The sequence below is a fragment of the Chelmon rostratus genome, chromosome 13 (assembly GCF_017976325.1).
Source record: "Chelmon rostratus isolate fCheRos1 chromosome 13, fCheRos1.pri, whole genome shotgun sequence".
NCBI lineage: Eukaryota > Metazoa > Chordata > Actinopteri > Chaetodontiformes > Chaetodontidae > Chelmon > Chelmon rostratus.
In genome coordinates, this window is record NC_055670.1 from 20212117 (window position 1) to 20233220 (window position 21104).

Here is a 21104-nt window from a genome sequence, read left to right on the forward strand (position 1 = left end):
ACATTTACACCTGACAGAAACAACACTGTACGTACATGTAGCTACACATTTAACCTTTAGTCCTTTTTTCTTAATTTTTGGATCATTTTATTCAGAACTGAATTGGCAATTTTCTAATTTTTGTCATTATTGTCTTCTTTTAGATTTTGGTGATATTGTGTGTAAATGTCTTATGATAATAATAAAAACAATAATAACAATAATAAGAAGACGAATAATACATAATATAATTAATATAAATACGTATTTAATATTTGGTGTATCATAATGTAATTTCTATTAGGTACATAAAATGTGTGAGAGGATTGCTGAAACAGACTCTCATCCTTTTCAAAAAATCCAAGCGGACGCTGTTTTGACCAGGTTTACGCAGACTATGGCTCACTTGGCCGCAGTGAGCTGAACTAAACATGCCACAGCCAGGCTGAGAGAGAGTTTAGGCTTTTAGTTAGGGGCAAAAGCACCCCTGAAGGAAATGGGTGGGCTAGATTTATAACACAAGACAAAACGAGAGCATTATTGCGAAACGGAATGCCTTACAATAATCGTTCTATCTTGATTACCCTGTTTTCATTATTGTCAGAAGCCAAATTGTAATTGATAATAAAATTTCAATGATTGCACCACCCTAGTAAATTATATTATTCTAATTTTGATAAAAGATCTCCAAAACTCTCTGCAGTGTGTGAGTGTGCACAGTGTGTGGGATCAATGAGCAGTAAGTTAATGAGCCTCTCTTCATTGGAGTGTGAAAGCTGCCTTGACACCACACGCTGTAAAGAAAAAACAACACACACTTACGAGCAAGCACACACATACATATTCATGTGTGTGAGAGCTGATCTCGGCTCTTTTGCATTTCAATTGTTTAAGCTTGTTTGAACTGTTTGTTCATGTGTGAATATCTACAGCAACACAGGTGATCTGACACTCACACATACACATATTAATAAATTGATTTTTTACATACCTATACATCCAACTCCAAAAACCTCAAAATTTGCTCTGAAATTATATTTCTTGGCATGAAATTTTATTTCCAGCAATACATTTTTGCAGGATAAAAATTAAACTGTGCATCAGAACACATGCACATGTGTCCAGCTGTGTCGCGTACTATAACTGAAGGATTTTCACATGACAAGACTTGCCGCCTTCAGGCAGCAACTCTTTGTCAAACTAGGTCAAAGTTTAAAGTCTGAGCGTTGGGGTGCAGTGATTTTCTTGAGCAGTTGCTGAGTCGGGGCGTCAACACTCCCGACATTAAAAATAAGAATGGAATTACACAGTGTTAAGCACTTTGATGCGGATCATGTGAAAGAAGCTCTAGCTTTTGCCTGAATGCACCAAGGCACTCTAATATGGGGTCTTACAGTGAAAGAACCCAACTGCCATCAGCTATGAAACTATTCTAACGAACTACTGCCTGGTAATTCATTGGTGTGGAGTGCAGAATGTCAAGAAGACAAAATTACTGGATTCTCTCTGGAAAAGGGCTGTTGCAACGCACAGTATAGTATATATAAAATTATTCATATAATAATAGCATAATAATCGTTAGTATTGTTACTCTACATGGTGTTTTTACAGGACAGGAAAAGTATGGAGAAATTCACACCATTATATTCTGGTCTCCTTTAGCCACTGGTGAAACAACAGACCAGGACTAGCTTAATAAAAATATACTCATATTAACACATGATTAATGGTAACACAATCTGTGAGTCTCTTAGGAAAAGACAGAGAGGATAGCATGTGATAATGTCATGATGACTACATGATTTACTTAATCCACTGCACCCTCAGGATGATCCTGTATTCCTATTCTTAGAAGCTATAGCTGTTCAGGCCCTGACACTCAAACACTAAACCAATCAGAACTTATTTCATCAAATTTCAACCCATCTCGTTCATTGCCCATCTCCCCTCACACTACTCAAGCCTTTTTTCTAAGTAGTCTTGGATCTTCTATTCTTGCTCTTTGCTGAGAAATAGAATTAGACCGGGGTTGACATTTAAAATGAGAGATAGGCAGCAGGTAGTTGAGGAAAGAGTACTAGGAAAAGGCTTTTATCATCAGCCTAATCCTTTAGAGGCAATACAACAGTCATTTTCCTGGAAGCCCTGCACATCCTGCTGCTGATTAAGGTTTTACTAAAATGTGTCCATATTATCAATGCCGCACTGCCTCCAAAAGGTCACTTGCTCAGGCACTGAAAGAGATTTTTTTTTACCCACTTTTAACAATGAGTCAAGGTCTCTTCAGAAAAAGCACAAAACAATCTAATTCCCAGGTTTATGTTTATTACAGACACTTAGACTTGAAATTAAGCATCGACAGAATGGCATTATACGAGACACACAAGAGAAACCGAAAATATATAAAGACACTGCAACAGGAAAGGAAAGAGAGCCCTTAATTCCCTGCCTGGATGCATCTAGACAGTTCCTATCTTGGGCTACAAAAGTACAGTGACCTATGTGACTGCAACACACAAGTTTACAATATTATTATATCTAATGTTATATTGTCTAAACGTACCCTTCGCAAAAATGCCAATTGTAAGTTCAGTGTTAAACCCACCATTCCTCAGAACCCTGTGGGAAAATGAAAATCGCTTCTACGTTGGTAATGTTAATACAATAATACAACATGCTAAAACACACCGTCTCATTCACATTTAAACCCACATGTTCACATAGCCACACACATACTAACTCATGCACAACATCTGCTGCTTTATAATATCTGAAAATTAATTGTATATGTGCCTTCAGCACAAAAGTTCACTTCTGAGAGAAGCAGTTTTTGCCTTCGGCATGATTTTTTTACAAAGCTGTACCTGGTGTGCCCAGTCTGTGTGTGTGTGCCCACGGACTGCACACACTGTAGGCTTATAGAGTCTGCTCTGTTTTGCTGATGAAAGGGATTCTGCTTGATGCATAATTTAGGAAACTTGAAGCTCTGTGCAAGTTTTACTCGGTGCCACGCCTCTCTCTCCCTCTATGTTATTTTGTGATGATAGCCATCTTTTTAAGTCAAATCTGCTTCAACAGTAATATCTTAGAAAGAGACGATGGTCTGCTTGTGACTTCTTTCAGAAAACCCACAGTGAATGAACGGTTGCTGTTGCTGTCTTTGCACACACACACGCATGCACGCACGCACGCACGCACGCACATGTGCTTCTTCCACAAGGGCCGCTGGATTATGGCAAAAAATCCTAATCACGATTATTTTGAAACATCATGCATCATTTGGATTCATAAGACAAGACAAAACGACAGTATCACTGTGAAGAAGAATGCAGCACAATAATTGTTATTATTGTTTATTATTATTTTATCTTCATCTTGTTTTCATAGTTGTTGGAAGCCAAAATCGTAATTGAAAATGAACTTTGACTAATCGCCAAGCTCGATGGTCTACCATGTTGCTTTTTATGGCACATTTACTCGCAAGACAGCAGAACAGTTTCGACCCTCCAGTGCTGCGGTTCAAGCCTAGTATTTCTGTAGGTGGGGGGAAAAACAGGTATAATTTTGCCGACACACAGGGGACAGGGATAGCAGTACTGTGAATGCGCCATCCAAATATAAAATCAAACTTAATATCCTTAAAGTGGATTTACTGCAACCTATATACCCGCAGAGCTACACAACTATAAGCGCTGCTGCAACACAGGCAATTGATGATTAATCAGCTTGTTTGAATGTATCATATAGCTCATAAAACAAGAAGCGTGTGAGTGGGAGAGGTGTTAGGGGATGTCTCTATACCACTGGCTGTAAAGAGAGGTGAAGCTGAGGAGATGGAGGTGGGTGGAACACATTGTGGTTGGTAAACAGGGCCAAAACAGGAAAGCGTGGGCCTACCTGACAATCACCTCAAAGCCTGTACAATGTTTCCACGCTGTAGAAAATAAGGTTTGCTGCTGGGGAAAAAATACTGAGACAGCAATTAGTTGCTTTTTTTGCAGGTCCCGGGGTTAAAGGCAGAAATCTGTGTCTGGATTAATCCCTTTCAAGGCCACAGTTTGCTTCATACAAAATACTAAGGTGCATGCTCAAACAGCTGATACTAATCCCCCAACATCAGGCTTTTTAAGTGATGTTTTATTTCCGCTAACATCACTCAACAGAGCGCACTGTCAAAGTCCTGACATGGTAATGACCGCCTTTTTCTCATACAATTGGCGCAGCTCTGATACAGAATACCATGTCCCATTAACATGCTACGGCTTACCAGAGTGTAACCTGCCTGAATGCAGCCAGAGCACCGTGCTGTATGCCTCGAGTGTTCATGAGAATGAGGTTAAACATTGCTGATTGCGCAGAAGTTGTGCATAATGTTGTGGTTTAAATATTCTTATTGACAACGTCTTTTTTGTCTACGTGTTGACCACATGACAAAACATTCAGCATTTTGTGTTGACATTTGATCAATTGATGGGAGCCAAATGCGTATATTTGCATGTACGAATATATTAAACATTAGCAATTGAAAGAATGGTGAAATTTGTGAAGTATTAGCAAATGCTATTAGTTGATTCCATGTATTCTGTAGAATTTTGCATGTTTAATGAAAAAATTACACTGGTAATGTAAATAAACTACATGCTCTTCGTAGCTTTAGAAATGCTATATATCTAGGCTAACACAGGTTGAGTATTTGTGATAGTGTTACTAAGCAGATGGCATTTCCTCTGCAGCACTGACCGGATATACAACCTCAAACTGGGTTTCACAAACATGGGTTAAACAGTGCTTGATTTAGCCTGTTCTGCATTAATCTGATTTTACAAAAGAAGATTAGTGCAACCCCAGACCTAAGTGAGGGCTTAAATGAACCAATGAAACAGATTCAACTTCAGAGTAATGCTGTTATATACTAGTATGTAGTATCTAGTAATGCATATAGAATAGAAATGTTAAGGAAATGGACTACGGCACTGGGAGCAGGCACAAGAAACAAACACTGCACACTGACTTTACTTTTTTAAGTCGTAATGTTTGGCTGCACAGTAACATTTACTGTCTGGCCACATTACGTACTTTATCCAGATGAACACCTGCTCTTGCTATAATCTAAACTCTTGCTGTGAAATCACTCTAAATGCTTTTGTTTCGTCGCCTTGATCCAATTGTACGTATGCACAATAGCATCTCATTTACTTCCAACCTGCAGCTAAGTTCTTCTTAGAATATTTTTGTTGTTGGAGTTGATAAATGAAATTGTGCATTTGTTACATTCATGAAATTATGACAGTTTATCAACTCCTCTAAAAATCAATATGCTGCCATTATATTGAAACACAACTGGTCATATACTAAAATATTTGGTATTGGGCCAGTCCTCAACTGTAGCATCTAAAATTGGGCTTCAACTGGCCTGAGGAACAAAATTATTTCCACTGCTCATGGTGGTAGCTTAGCTAGTTTTAATCAGTTGCTAGGTTAATGCTTGAGCAAGAGGTGTTGAAATATGCACAGACTCCTAGTCCTTTAATTAATGTGTCTTAGATTAAAGAGCCCAAGAAATGTCATGTATTGTGTCCTCTCGCTAGTAGCTTCCATGCTGGGATAGCGCAGCCGTGAGTCAGCCAGAGCCAGCCCCCTGCCTCATGCTGAAATCAGAGAAACCACAAGAATGTAACAGCTTCTGTTATTATCCCTCCCTGCTGCCTCGCTGCCTGATAGCCTGCCCTAGAAAATAGTGACGAGGCTGCCTGTTCCTCTCTCTCTCTCTCTCTCTCAAACACACACACGCACGCACACACTCACAAACACACAAAAACGCGCACACATAGTCAGGGTATGGTTGTCCATTTTGCTTATGTTCTTTCTGCATGCACAGATACTGTATATAAGCTCACACACACACACACACACACACACACGCGCAAACACACACACGCAAACACACACACGCAAACACACACACGCAAACACACACACACACACACACACGACCTGACAATGCAAAATCACAGACTGCAATTTGTTTTTCCTACTGAGGATTGGTGCAAACCCAGGGCTGTCAGACATGTAGAAACATCTAGACAAATGCCCACAGAAAAATCAAGCTGCTACAGTACATAACAAGACAATCGACTCAGTAAAATACATTGAAAGACTATTTGACAGACCATCCAATGTATTATTCTGAGATTCAGCAACTCTCTGTTATCAGAGAATGAGTTCACAGGGCTCCAGAGTAAAATGTTGCCATCAACTTACATGACTGAGTATCAGTCAGCACAACACCTTCATAAACTTTTATCCATGTTAAAAATATTACGCGTACAGTAAAACAGTCCTACCACACATTCATTCATTCATTCATTCACGGCAGATGCTTTTTTCTGCTTTTTATTTAACTCACCACACCAATAGCTACATTTGTGTTAGCCAGTTAGAAAGCAATATAAGACAACTAACATTCACTTCTTATGCTGAGGTTACCATAGCTGTGCCAGCTGCAACACAGTCTTACTGTGGTGGTCTGTTTACCTTCTTGAAGGCTAAATGAAGCATAAAGTTATTAATTTTCTAACATGCTTATTCAAACGCTTAATTAAATTCTACATTACGCAGATCATAAATTGAGTCACTGCTGGGGGGGGGGGGGGTTTATAAACTCTACTTGTGCTGACCCTAAGCATGTTTGCAAAATGCAACTAAAGGGTCAATGGAGCCATGATTTCTTGTTAAAAAGTCAGATTGAGGAAACAATCATTCCTATCCTCCGGCTCTTTTAAAGCTGAGGAAGGTTGGGCCCAGATGTCAACAAAAGTGCACAGGAAGGTGATCCAAGCTCACGTGGGTGGACACACCCTCCTAAAAAGTATGCCCATCAGCCTTTGTAACCAGATCTCCCTGTGCATGTTGCCTACCCCTTCCCTCTTGCTTTCCTCACTGCATCACCTCACAGCGAGGACATTTTCACAGTCCCCGCCTACATTCGGCACATGTCTATTGACCATACAGAAGAAATTACCTAGAGACATAATTGAGACCAGGTTGAAAGACCAGTAAGGATGAAAAGAAATGAGAGCATGAGGGATGGATAGAAAACAAGCCCAACAGTGAGTGGAGAAATGAGAAGCAGTATGAAATTGAAACAGCAGTATTAATGTCCTGTGTTTTTAGACTGCTCTTAATGTTCTTGTTTGAATTAGATATGGAATCGTATCATGCTTCCTCCATTTATCTCCAAACAAAACAAGTGGTGGATAAAACAAGGCATTACCATGTAAATTGTTGATGTTTTGGGTTAACCTTGTCAAGTGTCACACAAATACACACTACATGTTTGAAAAAGAGGGCAGGAAACTGAATATTTAGAGACACCGTAAGAGTCCCTGCTTCTAGTCTTTTAATTAATGATGGAGCCAAAATGTAAATCATTTACTGCCACTCATTACTGCTCATTTGTAAATGCAGGCCTATTTCTGATCAGGAGAGAAAAATTTCTTGTTGGAAATATGTTCTTTAACCCCTAATGTCACCACTTTTTAGCTACACGATTGTAGTAATTTTAATCGAGTTCGACTCAGGAAAAAAACCTTTGTAAACCAGTCCTGTAACCCCAACTGGAAACATTTCGCCTCGACCTGAGATCAGAAACGATGAAACCTTGGTCATTTCTCATGAGGGGGGAACAGCAGAATAAGGCAAGCAATCCACTTTTGGCTCTGACCCCCTGTTCTTAAGCAACTGTGTCCTTTGACCTCTTGAGATATTCAAGGCTCTTTAAGCAGCTGTTTCAAAGGCAGACCTGAGGCTCTGAAGCTGACACACACACACACACACACACACACACACACACACACACACACACACACACACACACACACACACACACACACACACACACACACACACATACTAAGCTCAGGTTGCACAAGCAGCAGATTATAATAGGCACATGGCAACAGATCTACAACTCTTTTCTGAGCATATCGCAATACACCTTTGGGAAACAGTGTGTCAGTGGATGTGTAAATGTGCATAGAACAGCATGGATTGCTGTGTTTCTGTGTACAGTATATCCATTTTGGGGTATGTGGGAAGGATGATAGTGAAGGAAAGGACAGGCCAAAACACGCAGTGGAGCATAACTCTTGAGTAAAGAGTAAGGAGCCAGCTGTACTCACATACCTGAGGAATGTAAAGGTGGAGGTGGGGCTGCACTGGAGAGGAGGCCTCGCTTTCAGACGAGAAATGTTTAGGCATGATCATATCATTCAGTGGTTATTCTATAATAATATAATGGCATGGAGCAGTGGTGGCCAGGAAGGACTGATCTCATCATCTTACCCTAAATGACAGTCTGAGGGCATTTTGTATCTGAAAGACTCGCTGCTGTTTAAAATGCTTGACCAAGAGTACATAAACTACATTTCTAGTATGTATGTATGTATGTTTAGATTGAAATAAACCAAACCCTGTGCCCAAATTCAACAGACGGCTTCCCTGAAAAGTCAAACTTGATCATATCACTCTCTCAGCAGCTTGCCAACATACTAAAGCAAGGGGGAGTGGTCACGCAGCACTGACAGTGGCATAGTCACAATTTTACTAAAAAAATCCAGAGCACCAAAAATTGACAGCATATTATCCGATTGTCTGCAAGTGTTATCCCTGTTGCACAAAACAAGCACACTTAACATCAGCTGCACTTTCATTTGCTTTGCTAAAGATTGCACACACTTTTAACATTTAAACACATCCATCCTGATTACGTGCACACAACGTATACTCAACCCAATCGTATCAGTGTGTTGCTCACGAACACGTCAACATAAGCAGAAACCTTAGACAAGGAAAGTATGCAACCGTAAGCAAAACACATTTGCACACAGTTAAACAAATGGTGTTCAACAAAAGATAACACAAACTGCCCAGGAGCTCATCCAGTATTTTAGTTCTGACTGATCAGTTAATAGTAACCGGTTGTTGGTACTAATTACTTTAAGATAAGATTACAGAACTCTGGATGGATAAAATGAGTAGAAAGTCAGACACAAGGAACTCTACATGTTGAGCAAAAGAAGGGACTGAAGGTACTCAGCAGCTGAACTGACACAAAATGATGACGTAATCTAGCTCAACAAGCCAAATGCAGTCACAAGAGATACCATTTGAAAGACTGGGAACATGTACAGGGACTTAAACCTGCATTATGTGTTTTTTTTCCACTAATAAAGGCAAACATCTACTACTGGTTCACCTATTCTATCCTTTCCATTGGTGCCAATCAGCAACCCCCTGTCCCCTTCTGTTTGCACGCCTGTCCAACCACCCCTTTTTGCCCAAATCCTCCATTTATATGATGGTCATCTCTGCTTCTATCCATCTCATACATACCCAGTGATCATCAATGATCATGTTAATCCTTTAATGACTTTATGTTGCACCGTCTTAATCCAACCTCTGCAAAGCAAGCTAAATCTCTCACAGCCTCTAAATTATAATCTAGCTATCTTTATCTCCTGGCTCTGCTGGCATAATCTAGCCCTGCATTTTTCAGAAACTGGGTTAGAACACACAAGTGACTCATAATAGGGCTGATACAGATGATGAATTACAACAGATATCTAGAGCCTCTATTTATGTCGCCAAGGCCTACAGGCTTGTGTGCTAGTGGAGTAAAAAGTCAATTTCACTGAATAAATCAGAGCGTTTTGAGTCATTTTATAGACGTAGGTCCAGGAAAATATGTTCCCAGTGGTCTTTAGAAACACCAAACAGAGAGATTTCCAAGAGCCCATAGAAGAAATGTGAATGTGATATGCTCTACAAATTTTAGCACACCTGAGTAAGAATGAGGGGGCCTACCTCTAGCTCCTCTCTCTGGCTGGATAACATGCTGTTTCAGCTAATCAAACCATTATGACTGCCAACTAACTGAGAACAGCATTACCATAATGTGCAGTTTCATCTGATTAGTTCAGCATGATCCAGATACACCAACACTGGGGGGGAGAGGAAGAGAGGAAGGGATGGAAGAGGTGACCCTGATCTGACAATAACGCATCTAAAATAAAATCCTAAAAAGAACAGAAGGAAAGCTAAAACCACTACAAGCTCACATCTTGTGAAATGGTATTCCTAGGCGATTTAATTGTTTTCATAGAAATGGCCTATATTCTATATCTATATACTAATACAAACATGAAGAATCACTGTGATTTAGTATGTAAACATGTGAATCTTCTCCTCTATTTTCTGACAGACATTGTGACTACTGACTACAATTCTAAAAGCCTGACAGTTATTCTTTACTACCAACCAAAACTAATGTGTCAGTATTAATATGGCACTACTTGCTTTCGATTTTGGAAGTCTAGATCTGTCGAGGCACCTTCATCCTGGCATTCTGTAGCTGTGGTATCTTGCACAGAATAAACACAGCTGTGTTTGGGGCTTGGGAGATGATTTTCGCTAAAGAGTTGTGCCATATCCGCCCCAGCAACAGACCACTAACTAGCTGCCTTTCTGAGAGCTATCTGGCTGGATATTTATTTGAATGGAGGGCTATTCACATGTAGACTGCCAGTCAGTCAGGCTGAAAGTGCTGTAGTTCGGGACAATGGATGTGATCTGAGAGTACTACTAGCATGTCCCATGTAAGGCACAATTGTGCTTGTGCAGTTAATCATCAAATTAATCATATTTGTAAATATATGGTGACTATTTTGCCTCATATTTCAGAATAATGAGTAATTTTCCTTCATGTAATTACTGATGCAAGATGCACAACATTAAATGAATAAGCTTGGTAACAGCTGGGTTGGTGTACAACCACTGTTAACAGAAATGGCTGAAGTCTATCAACCGCTCGACATACTGTGCTTCTCAGCTGCAAATAGGACTGTGAGCTTTCCAAAGGGTTATGGGCAGGCAGCTGGTCCTCTTGGTTAAACATGAACAGGCTGCTCTTTGACAGGGCTGTCACCTACAGTCAGCATAGTTAGTCAGCATAGCATAGTCAGCCTGGTCTCACTCAAATAAACATAACCACTCAATTTGAAACATGCAAAAGTGTGATTCTTAATAACCAAGTCATTCATTTGTGTATGGGGTCAAAAGAAGCAACATGGCAGCACTACATTTATAGAGATTTTAAAAAACTAAAAAGAAATAAGTGAAAGTGAATTAATACCAACAGTTTTTTTAACAGCTCTTCTGGCAATGAAGCCAACTAAAGTAAGATACGCAAATGCTAGCATCTTTGAAGCCTGATAATATATCTTGCCTGCAGCACCCAGCCTGCAGACTTCTTACCAACACTGTCAGTTAACACCAATACTAAGCTGTCAGCACTTCTAAGCACCATGCTGAGGGTGTGCCTTTTCAACGTTGAGACAAACCAGACATAAGGTGTCAGGCAGAGATAGAGAGAAAAAAGGAAGAGCAGACAACTCAAAGCAAAGAGGTGAGAAGCAGGCGAGAAGGAAAGAAGCTAAAGCTCAGGGTGCATAAAGATGACATCCTCCTGAACTGACACAATTCTGAGACTAAATAGAATTCCAAAACATCGTACATACATAAGGAAATGGCATTTTGTCCAATGGCCTTGTTCATTCATTTTGCACAAGCCCTACTAAACATTGACTTCTTGTTTAAAAGAGAGGCAGAATATAAGCAAATAATGTTCCACACATTCTCCAACGTTCTGTGCTCCCACAGTGTACACACATCTCTGCCTTTCAAACCGGCAAGAACAATGGCTGACCTTTGACTTCTTTGCTATGTGGGCTGGTTTATGATGTTTAACCAGGAAGCTGTCATCTTTATGCATCTTCTCTACAAGCACCAGCCAAACTTGTGCAGACACATCTGCCTCTCACCATCAATTTACATGGTAAATTGATGGTGAGAGATCTACGGATATCAAAGTGGGCATGAATTTGCTGGACGTCTTTGCTTACTATATTAACACTAATAAAAACAGCCTTAAGCTTGCACCCATCAGCCAAAGCGTTACAGATGTAGTGCTAGCAATAAAGCAGAATTATTCAACACTGTATCTCACTTCATAGCTTTTTCAGTTCCAACTAAAACAATAGAATATCATCGAGTGATGCATAAAGAAGAAAGTTCTCAAAAAAAGGTAACCTAATTTTTGCCTTTGGTGTCAAGCTTAAGGCAAAGTTGACCAACAGTTTCTCAAACAGTTGTGCATATAAAGTATTACAGGCCTTCAGGCTACACCCCAAGACTGAGAATAATGTCATCTTAAGTGAAGACAATCGGCAGAATTAATAAGTTAGTCGGCTTTTGGCAATTGTTATGCAACACAATAAAATTCTGAGGTTGACTAAATATTGTCAAGAAATAAACAAGAAAGGGTAAATTACAATTTGCCTCTGCACGAAATCCACAGTTAAATTAGCACAAGCTGTCTTGGGATCTGATGATACCAAGTCCCAACTTGCTCCCATGAGATCTCCCTGACCCCTGCTACCAGGTGCAGTTTATCCCCATTACCCCTGCCACACCTGTGCCCCCTCAGTCTTCCAGCATCCATCCACTCCTCACTTCTTCCTATCTGTTCTCTCTCTGTGTCTCACACACACACGCACACACACACTTGTGCTGTATGCCATGGGGATGGCAGGTTCAGGTGTGCTGCTCAAGTAAACCAGGGCCATTGCCATAGGCAATTTAATCTTCACCAGCTGTGTCCACCCACTCTTAAAACTCAGGACTTGCTCACGTTTGGGCATAGCGGAAGCAAATAAATTTAAAGTTCACTCTCTGCATTATTTTAGTCATGTTCTGCCAACAATCTGCCAAAGTGCCACAGTACCATCAGAGATGAAATGTGCAGGATTGTGCCATTAAGGAAACCTGAGTGTCTGAATCTCCTATCTTTACTATGGCTGATCTCAAAATCCACTGTTGCAAAATAATCCTTACTACCACAGCTTTAATATATTATATGGTGGCAATCAACAGCCTGGAATGGTGTCCCAAATAAAAATGTGCAACATGGCAGGCCTAATTCCCAAGATAAGTAGTTCAGCTTCAGCAACCATCAGCCTCAGACAGGGATTCCCATGTGTATTCAGGTCAAGACCAACCACAAACATCAGGTCAAACACATCCATTTCAGCTACCCCCATCTGTTTAGTTGGATACTATTGACAAAACAGTTGCTACTGTTTAATTTTACAGATAAAAAAACAAACAAACAAACAATAAATTCACAGGATACACACAGCATCTCATGTGCGTCTGGGGCGCTCCCGGTGCCCCCGTACCGCATCCCTGGGGATCCCAATCCTGATCAGCAACCGGTTTGCTGATTCAGAGAACACCTGGAAAACTGAAACCAAGCTACTGGATTTCATTTACAATTCCCTCCTCTGCTGAGATCCCATTCAGAACCAGCTGTGTCTCTGAGCCATGCCCCTGAAGTCACCATGCAGTTTAGATGAAGGGAAAGACAAGAAGGAGCCGTGGAGGGAGAGATGGAGGCTTGACAAACAGGACAGAGCAGGGTCCATATGATCTCAGCAGCGGCAGCAGACTGGCAAGCAGCAGGCAGCAGAGGAGCCGACTGCGACCCAAAAGATGTGGCACGGATGGTGGAGGATTACGTCATCGAAAAAAGGAGGACGCCTCATCACAGCAAACCCTCACATCCATTACTTAACAACACATAGTTAGCAGCTTTTCGGCCAGCAGACACGAGTGTTTTCTCTCATTTACTTGGCAAAATAAATAAATAAATAAATGAACAATTACTGGACGCTGGACAAGCAGAAGCAGGGTCGCAGTAAGCGGCTTATCCGTATGGGCCCTCTCGTGTGACATTTTTAGGATGTGACACGTACATGAGAACGCTTGTAACAACCGGTGCTTCACCAATCACCGAGCAATGAATGACAAAACCCCGCAGCGATTTTAACTGAGGGGTCTGTATTCGCTGTGTCTCTTTGCCGCTGGTGCTATATGGTAAACGGAGCACATTAACTCGGTCAAACAACACCGAACCGCGACAAAACAAATCACTCATTAATCAATAATTAATAGCTATTTCAGTTGATAAAGAGATGTCATATTTAAAGCCACATACGTAACATAACTAGCGCCGCACTGGTTCCATTGAACGCCAACTGGACTCTGTCATTAAAGGGCTAATTGTACACTGTATAATTAATTTGCGAGTAACGGCCTATATAACGTAATTACAAACGTCGACTTGAGGAAGGTCGCACTAAGTTTTATTAATTCAATAAACATTTAAATGCATACCAGTACTGCGCACACTGGATTAGCTGTTTCGCTACGAGATATTGAATGGGCTGGGAAGCAGCTAGCTAACAAGCAAGCTACACAACCACTGGTTATTAAGGTTGAGGAATAAAATGCATATTACGACTTTCTACTTCTTTTGGTGAGATCCCACTCGAACAGACATAACTGTGGACACAAAACAGGCCCTTTGGATAAGCGTTATCCAAACGTTATTTCGCAACATTAGCCTTTTTAGCTGTGCGGGGAGCAACTTGGGTAAAAGTGACAGCGCTAAGCTAGCTAGCTAGCTAACGTCAGCTGGCTGTGAAAACTGGTGGCCTGTGAATGAGTGTCTTTTCTTACCGTCATAAACTGCTCCAGGGGCGTCCAGTTTTTAAGGAATATATTTTTTGTTGTATGAGGAAATGGTTTGTGTGGGGGCGATATAGCCCGAACATCCAAGATCAGTTCACCCGCTGCCGATGAAACCAAAGCATCATCATTATCACCGTCTTCATCAGTACTCGGAGTCCGGCGCTGCTTCACACACATCCATCCAGCAGAGCGGGGCCTCCTCCGGGCTCGACCATGCAACTGGCTCGGCGACGACGGATAATCCACAAGACTGGAGCCCCCGCAGTAACCATTGGCTAGACACGGCGACAAGCAGTCATTTCAGGTCGACAGAATGAAAAATATATTCCCACACAGGCGTAGAAATAGAGAAACGTGATCAGCAAAAAGGTTACAAGTGAAAATATTTGAACACCAAATCACAGAATTGGCAAATGTTGCGTTTCTGACTTTCCCAACATGAGCCTGTCCGTTGTAGTCAGCTTTCCCTGGTCTCTCTGCAGCTGCTTTGCCTGCCTGCCTGCCTGCCTTGCAGCACAGCAGCGATCAGCATAGCGACGTAATGGCGCAAACCGTGCGCACAGGGGCGGGGCCACGGAGCGGGAGGCGCGCAGTTTGTTTTCGAGCGCACCTGAATAGAACCCCCAAACAGGCTATAATCTTAAATATTTCACACTTGTAAGCATTATAAATGCCACAATGATAGTTTTTTTTTCTGTCAATCAAATGCTGCTGTCAAAACATTTTCACCAGCCCCTTGAGGCAAATGTGTGATACTGGGCCATATAAATAAAAATTTAATTGACTTGTGCCCACAAACTCTGATCTCAAGCACTGACAGAGGTATACAACACAAATATTTATTTATCATATAATGCACTGTAAAGTGTATGTGCATGTACTTAATGTGGAGTAGTATATATATATATATATATATATATATATATATATATGCCATATTCATTTCAGATATTGTGATGTAAACAAACACACAAACTTGGACAAACTTTTTATTTAAACTGGAGTGTAATATTAACTTGAATTTCATTTTGAAACAAGCCCTGCCCTTACATGTGTCTGATTTTTTTTAAATGAATACCAATGAAATGAAATGAAAATTACTTTGGCTTCCTCTTTCACTTCAAGTTCAAGCCTGTCCATTCAGACTGAATGAGTCTGTAGCCCTGCCATTCACAGACACAGTGAAGGAAAGGTAGTTGCAAATTGTGAGTGGTAATGTGGGCTGTACTGACCTCAAGTGGCTCAAAAAAGAAACAGCCTATATACAACCAACAAAGGACCATTGTACAGTTACTCTCTTTGGCATACAATGAAGTAAGCAGATGAAGCGGAGTGGTGAGAACGAGACAATAAGCCCAGTGTTGTTGATATGCATATCCAAAAAGCCACTTTGTAGTCAGGGAAACGATTTAGTAGACCTAAAAATTCAGTCAAAGCTTTTATTTTTCACTGAAACATTTCTAATCAGTTAATGTATGTATTTTTTTTTCTGTGTTTTCAATATATTATGACCCAACAATAAAAGGATTATTTTGGTACCACAAATATATTTAGTTCACATATTGGGGAATCCATTTCTTGATGAAGAGTGCAGGGTGTCAAAGCTCACTATCTGCTGCACAACCATACATCTTGAGCAAATTCGGCATCTTGCTCAAGGGCACTAATGTAAAAAGCATGCATCTTGCTCAAGGGCACTAACGTAGACAGGATGCTTGCTGTCAGAGAACAGTGAACCCAAGCTGTCCTGATTAAGAACGGGCCCTCTCCTCAACCGTTGTGCCGTCTGCATGCTTTTTATGTCCAGATTTTATTGGGACATGTGCCTTCTAGCTTTGATCCTATTGACCTGTTAGAGAACAGATACACATGGATTCTGGATTATACTTACTAGCTACTTCTATGACATGGTCTACCTGAGGACAATAATGTAAAATGTCACTGTATGTCTGTCTGCAACACTATTAATTACATGCTTCTATATTTAGTTCAGTCCACAGGGTACAAGATTGGAAATGTAATTAAAACACCATATCTGAACCTTGTTAATATGCAGACAGACGACCTGAGGGAACTTGGGTGCTATATGATGAGCTCTGAGTCACAATAAGCTGCATATTAAGATTACTATCGTTAAACAAATTAGCTAGGGTCATGCAAATGATGTGTGGGTACATTGAGTGTAACTCTCCTTAAAGGTTATTGGAAACCCGGCATGAGAGGAACAAAAGGACGCTGCTGTTCATTATCTCAATTAGATGTTATTCATATAAGGACAAATAGATAACTGCAGATAAAAAGAGCACAGGGGAAAACAAAAAAGACGGAGCTTCTTTTTAAAGACGTGCTGGGAAAGTACTGCATTAACCAGTTCCATACCAACATACATTATGTACGCGCGTATGGATGGTACATGAAACTGTTCTGTGGGAGAGTTCATTTCTTCATGGCTCGCATTTTAATTTTGACAACACCAAAACACTTAAGTACACAGATTATAAGTGCTGGTCCATTCCATAACAATTCTACACATTTTCCTCCATAAAGGTTTTATCTGATTTTCACTGACTGGTAACACACCTGAAGATACTGACACAACATTCAGCTGAGCAGCCAAACACTTAAAATTCAAGGTCAAACCCTTGAATGTGTTCAAAAGTTTGTGCCCATGCTGAAGATCTGCAAAAGAAAACCTGTCTGGTGCTGCCTGGTCATTATCCTGTATTGTGGTGCATCGCCTTCCATTTCTGATAACTGATAAACTGATTCAACAGATAGAAGAAATAAAGGGGTTTAAGTTTTGAGAAAAAAAAAAAACAATATTAAAGGATTTAGCTTAGTTTAGTTCTTAAAATGTAATTTTTCAGGGCTGTGATCAAACACCATTAAACATTTCCATTCGCCCTGATTGTAATGTGATTGCAGCAGAAATCTTATAATGTACATGCCAAATTTTGGCACAAAAAAAAGCAAAACTAAACAAAACCATGTTTGCATGTGCCAATAATTGTAAGGAAACAAGTTTTTTGGTATGTGGGTGAACAGACCTGTGAAAATGAGTGTATTGCAACACTGGTCATTCCAGGAATCAGGAATCATGAATCATTTATTGTCCTAGCTGGACCTAACTGTAACATCCAGAGGAAAAATACGATGACAGCTCATTTTGCATGACAAAAAACGTTCAGCCATGTCTATTTAACAGCATCTATTTCAGCACAGGTTTCAGAAATGTTTATTTGTACACCTGGTGCAGAATAAACCATCTAAATCTTTGCTGGATAAAAAACAGGAGACACTCCACTTTACAAGACTGTCTTGTAATTTGAATTGTTCCTCACATCATAAAATACTGCACAAAATAACAATGAGTTATGAACAATGTGAGATGACAAATTGATGATTCATTTGGGCTGGGGTTTTTTGTTGCTAAAAAAATTCAGGAACCCTCCCACCCTGCTATTTTTTCCACAGTCTATTCAGAGTTAGTCAGAACATACAGGAGATCATTACAGGTTCAGGTGAGGCCTGCAACCTCTATCTTAATTCTCAACACAGTATTTCTTTTCAGACTTTCTCCTTTGCCAGCAGAGTGAGGATCCCATCTCTTCTTAATGTGTACGGTGTGTGTTTCAGCTGCAGGAGGTGAGCAGGAAACAAGTTCCCACTGGGAGCATACATTTCCTCTCCTTTCTGTCCCATCAGGGAGCGCAGGGTCTTGTTTCTGGACAGGATCTTATCATAAAACTCTACCCCTCCTTTGGCATAATCACGGGACACCCCCGCTGCATGGCGGTCTGCACTAAAGTCAAGCCACTGACCGACAGCATCTGAGGTGAGGAAGTAGGACACGGCCCCGAGCCCCAGCGCCACAGCGTTCGCAACCACTCGAAACAGTACAGGCCCGGCGTGGAGCCCCAACACCTGCTTCAGCACCACACTGTACACCCAAACCCCACCCAGGCAGAGAGGGGCAACAGCCGCACTCAAAACAGGTCCTCCGGACTGCAAGCGGGCCACCTCTCGTGCTATGGCAAATTTCTGTGCCTCCTGGGAGAACACCAGCGCCTCCTTTAGAGCAGAGCCAGAATCGCTGCTCCAGTCCACCGTTTTGCCGTTGATGAAAATGGTGCGGTTGGTGATTCCACTCAGGTCATCGGGCGTGCTGTTAAAGTTTGCTGGGATGCCAATTTGGGCCCCTGCAGGAAGCCAAGGGACACCAGCACTAACCGGATGGAACCCAAAGGAGGCGAAGGCAGAGAAATTCTTTGGTGAGCTGATGCCATAATCCTTCATCACCTACAAATGACGACAACAACAGTGAAATTTGGAGTTTGTCACTTTTTTACTGCACACTGGTACTGCACTTCCATGAATATGAATTTATTGTTTTGTGAATGGAATCTTTGTGAGTGCTGTACAGATTAAATGAAAAGGTCTGTATCTTTTTTGCACTATTCTTCTTAGTTTAACTGTTGTACAAAGGCTGTGCATGGATATCATGCCAAAAACCCTGACATAACTGACAGCTCAAATATTGTCCTTTTCAATAATTCAGTACTTGGCAATGTGGTTAATTTCTGGGTGTCGTGTTCTTTGGGTGCTTTATCTCATCTTCACTATTTACAAGTAATTGTAGAAATCTAACTCAGCTTACAATAACTGCTATTAAACGTAACTTTGAGACGAGAGAGCAAAGAAAGACTAAAAGAGGTCAACTGAAACTTCTGCACATACACACACACTACCTGCTGGAAAACATCCTCGAGCTTCTCAGACAGCGTGACTGGCTCTCCTTTGTACCAGGCCTGATAGAGTGGACGGTAGGACACGTGAGGGAAAACATGGTAGAACAAGTTGGCTGCAAAGACCCCGCCACAGCTCGCAATAAGCAGCGGAGTCCGGTACTTCTGAAGAAGCACTGAGTACCTGAGGAACCTAGACGCCATGTCCCGTTTTTTTTAACTGATTTGGTGTCAGTTAGGTGTTCCAGACTTCAGTAAGTGGCATCTGTGAAGGAGACAGCAATGAGGATAACAACAGGCCTGCATGTTATAGATGTGCAGAGAGTGAATTCAATAGAAACATGACAAATTCCTGTTGTAAAATTCCCTCCCTTTCAAAAGACATTAGGCAGGTTCTCAAGATCACTGCAGGCAGAGATTTGAACCTTTGTTGTCCTGTTGAAGGGATATTCTCTTCAAACACGAGGCATCCATAACATCTCCTTCATCACAGACAATATTCACTTTGCTCCAGGCATACATGATAACTCCTGGATGAGAAGATAATATTTGACGCAACTAGATCATTGTATTACTGTATGTTCCAGTCCACTTATAAAGCTCATGTCTAGTAAAACAATGCTATGAATGAGCAACAACTGAGGAAGGGCTGCAACTAACGATTTGCTATTTTCATTGTCGATCAATTTTGGTCTATAAAATGTCAGAAAATGGTGAAAAATGTCTACCAGAGTTTCCCTAATCCCAGCATGATGTCCCCAAATGTCTTGTTTTGTCCACAACCCGAATATATTTAGTTTACTATCATTGAGGAGCAAAGAAACTAGAAAATATCCATGTTTAAGAAGATTGAGTCAGAAAATTAGATTTGTTTTCTTAAATTTTACTCAAACTGATTATTCGATTATTATATACTTGCCGATTAATTTAATAGTTTACAACTAATCAATTCGTCGTTGCAGCTCTAAATTGAGGGTTACTTTCATGCTATGCTGGGAAATCTATCGACATAACAGACCATAATTTGATAGGATGATCCTATATAGGATAAACCTTAAATGTCGTCGTTTCCTGGTCTTAAAGGCAATTTTCTTACCTGACACTATAGGCTCAGGACAATTTATATATTAATTTAGCATCACGGTACCGAGTCAAAATGCTGCGATATTTGATTTTCTCAGCACTGCCGAATTGAAGTTAGCATAAAAACACACGATAATCACTATCCCTGGACATTCACAAAACTAAAACGCTAGAAAACGACTATAAAATGCCCCACATTAACCAACGACACCTTTACAAACGGATCAACTGAGCTTGTAGATAGTATTTCACTTCATGCTATCTACATTGTACAGACCTTAAGATTACTGACCCAACAAGGAAAAGCTATTAGCATTACCTCACTGAACGCAAACACAAAAGGGCTAAAATAAATTAAGTTTACTGTCTTGAAAGCGAGAAAACCTGTTTAAAACTCACATGTTCCCCACATCTTGACAAGGACAGCCGTACAGCTCGGAACACTTACGTGATGCCAGTGAAGTTTTACACGTAAAGCAATTTAGCTGTCGTCGAGGTGTTGCACGACAGTTTTACGACACTGGGCTGAAAAGTGGCACGTTTGTTTCTTCGAATGTTTTCGTGAGAATGTATGTGAGACCTTCGTACGATGGAAATCATTTATGTGACATGACTTTAGTAGCACGAAATATATTTCATATAAAAACG

The 21104-nt window shown here is 40.7% G+C and overlaps 2 protein-coding genes across 2 annotated transcripts in view; both read right to left on the reverse strand.

The window, feature by feature from the left end:
- ptpn4a (protein tyrosine phosphatase non-receptor type 4a) overlaps nt 1–15131 on the reverse strand; it is a 69535-nt gene extending 54404 nt beyond the window's left edge. The window contains exon 1 of the mRNA XM_041950554.1: nt 14617–15131. The gene's annotated coding sequence lies outside the window, so the exon portion shown is untranslated. The remainder of the gene's footprint in view (nt 1–14616) is intronic.
- Nucleotides 15132–17493: 2362 nt separating this feature from the next.
- Nucleotides 17494–20918, reverse strand: tmem177 (transmembrane protein 177). Its single transcript, XM_041951235.1, has 3 exons — nt 20856–20918; nt 19377–19638; nt 17494–18927 (listed from the first exon to the last, which is right to left on the reverse strand). The coding sequence occupies exons 2-3, from the start codon at nt 19575–19577 to the stop codon at nt 18196–18198; spliced, it is 933 nt and encodes a 310-aa protein (XP_041807169.1). The 5' UTR covers nt 19578–19638; nt 20856–20918; the 3' UTR covers nt 17494–18195.
- Between the last annotated feature and the right edge of the window lie 186 nt (nt 20919–21104).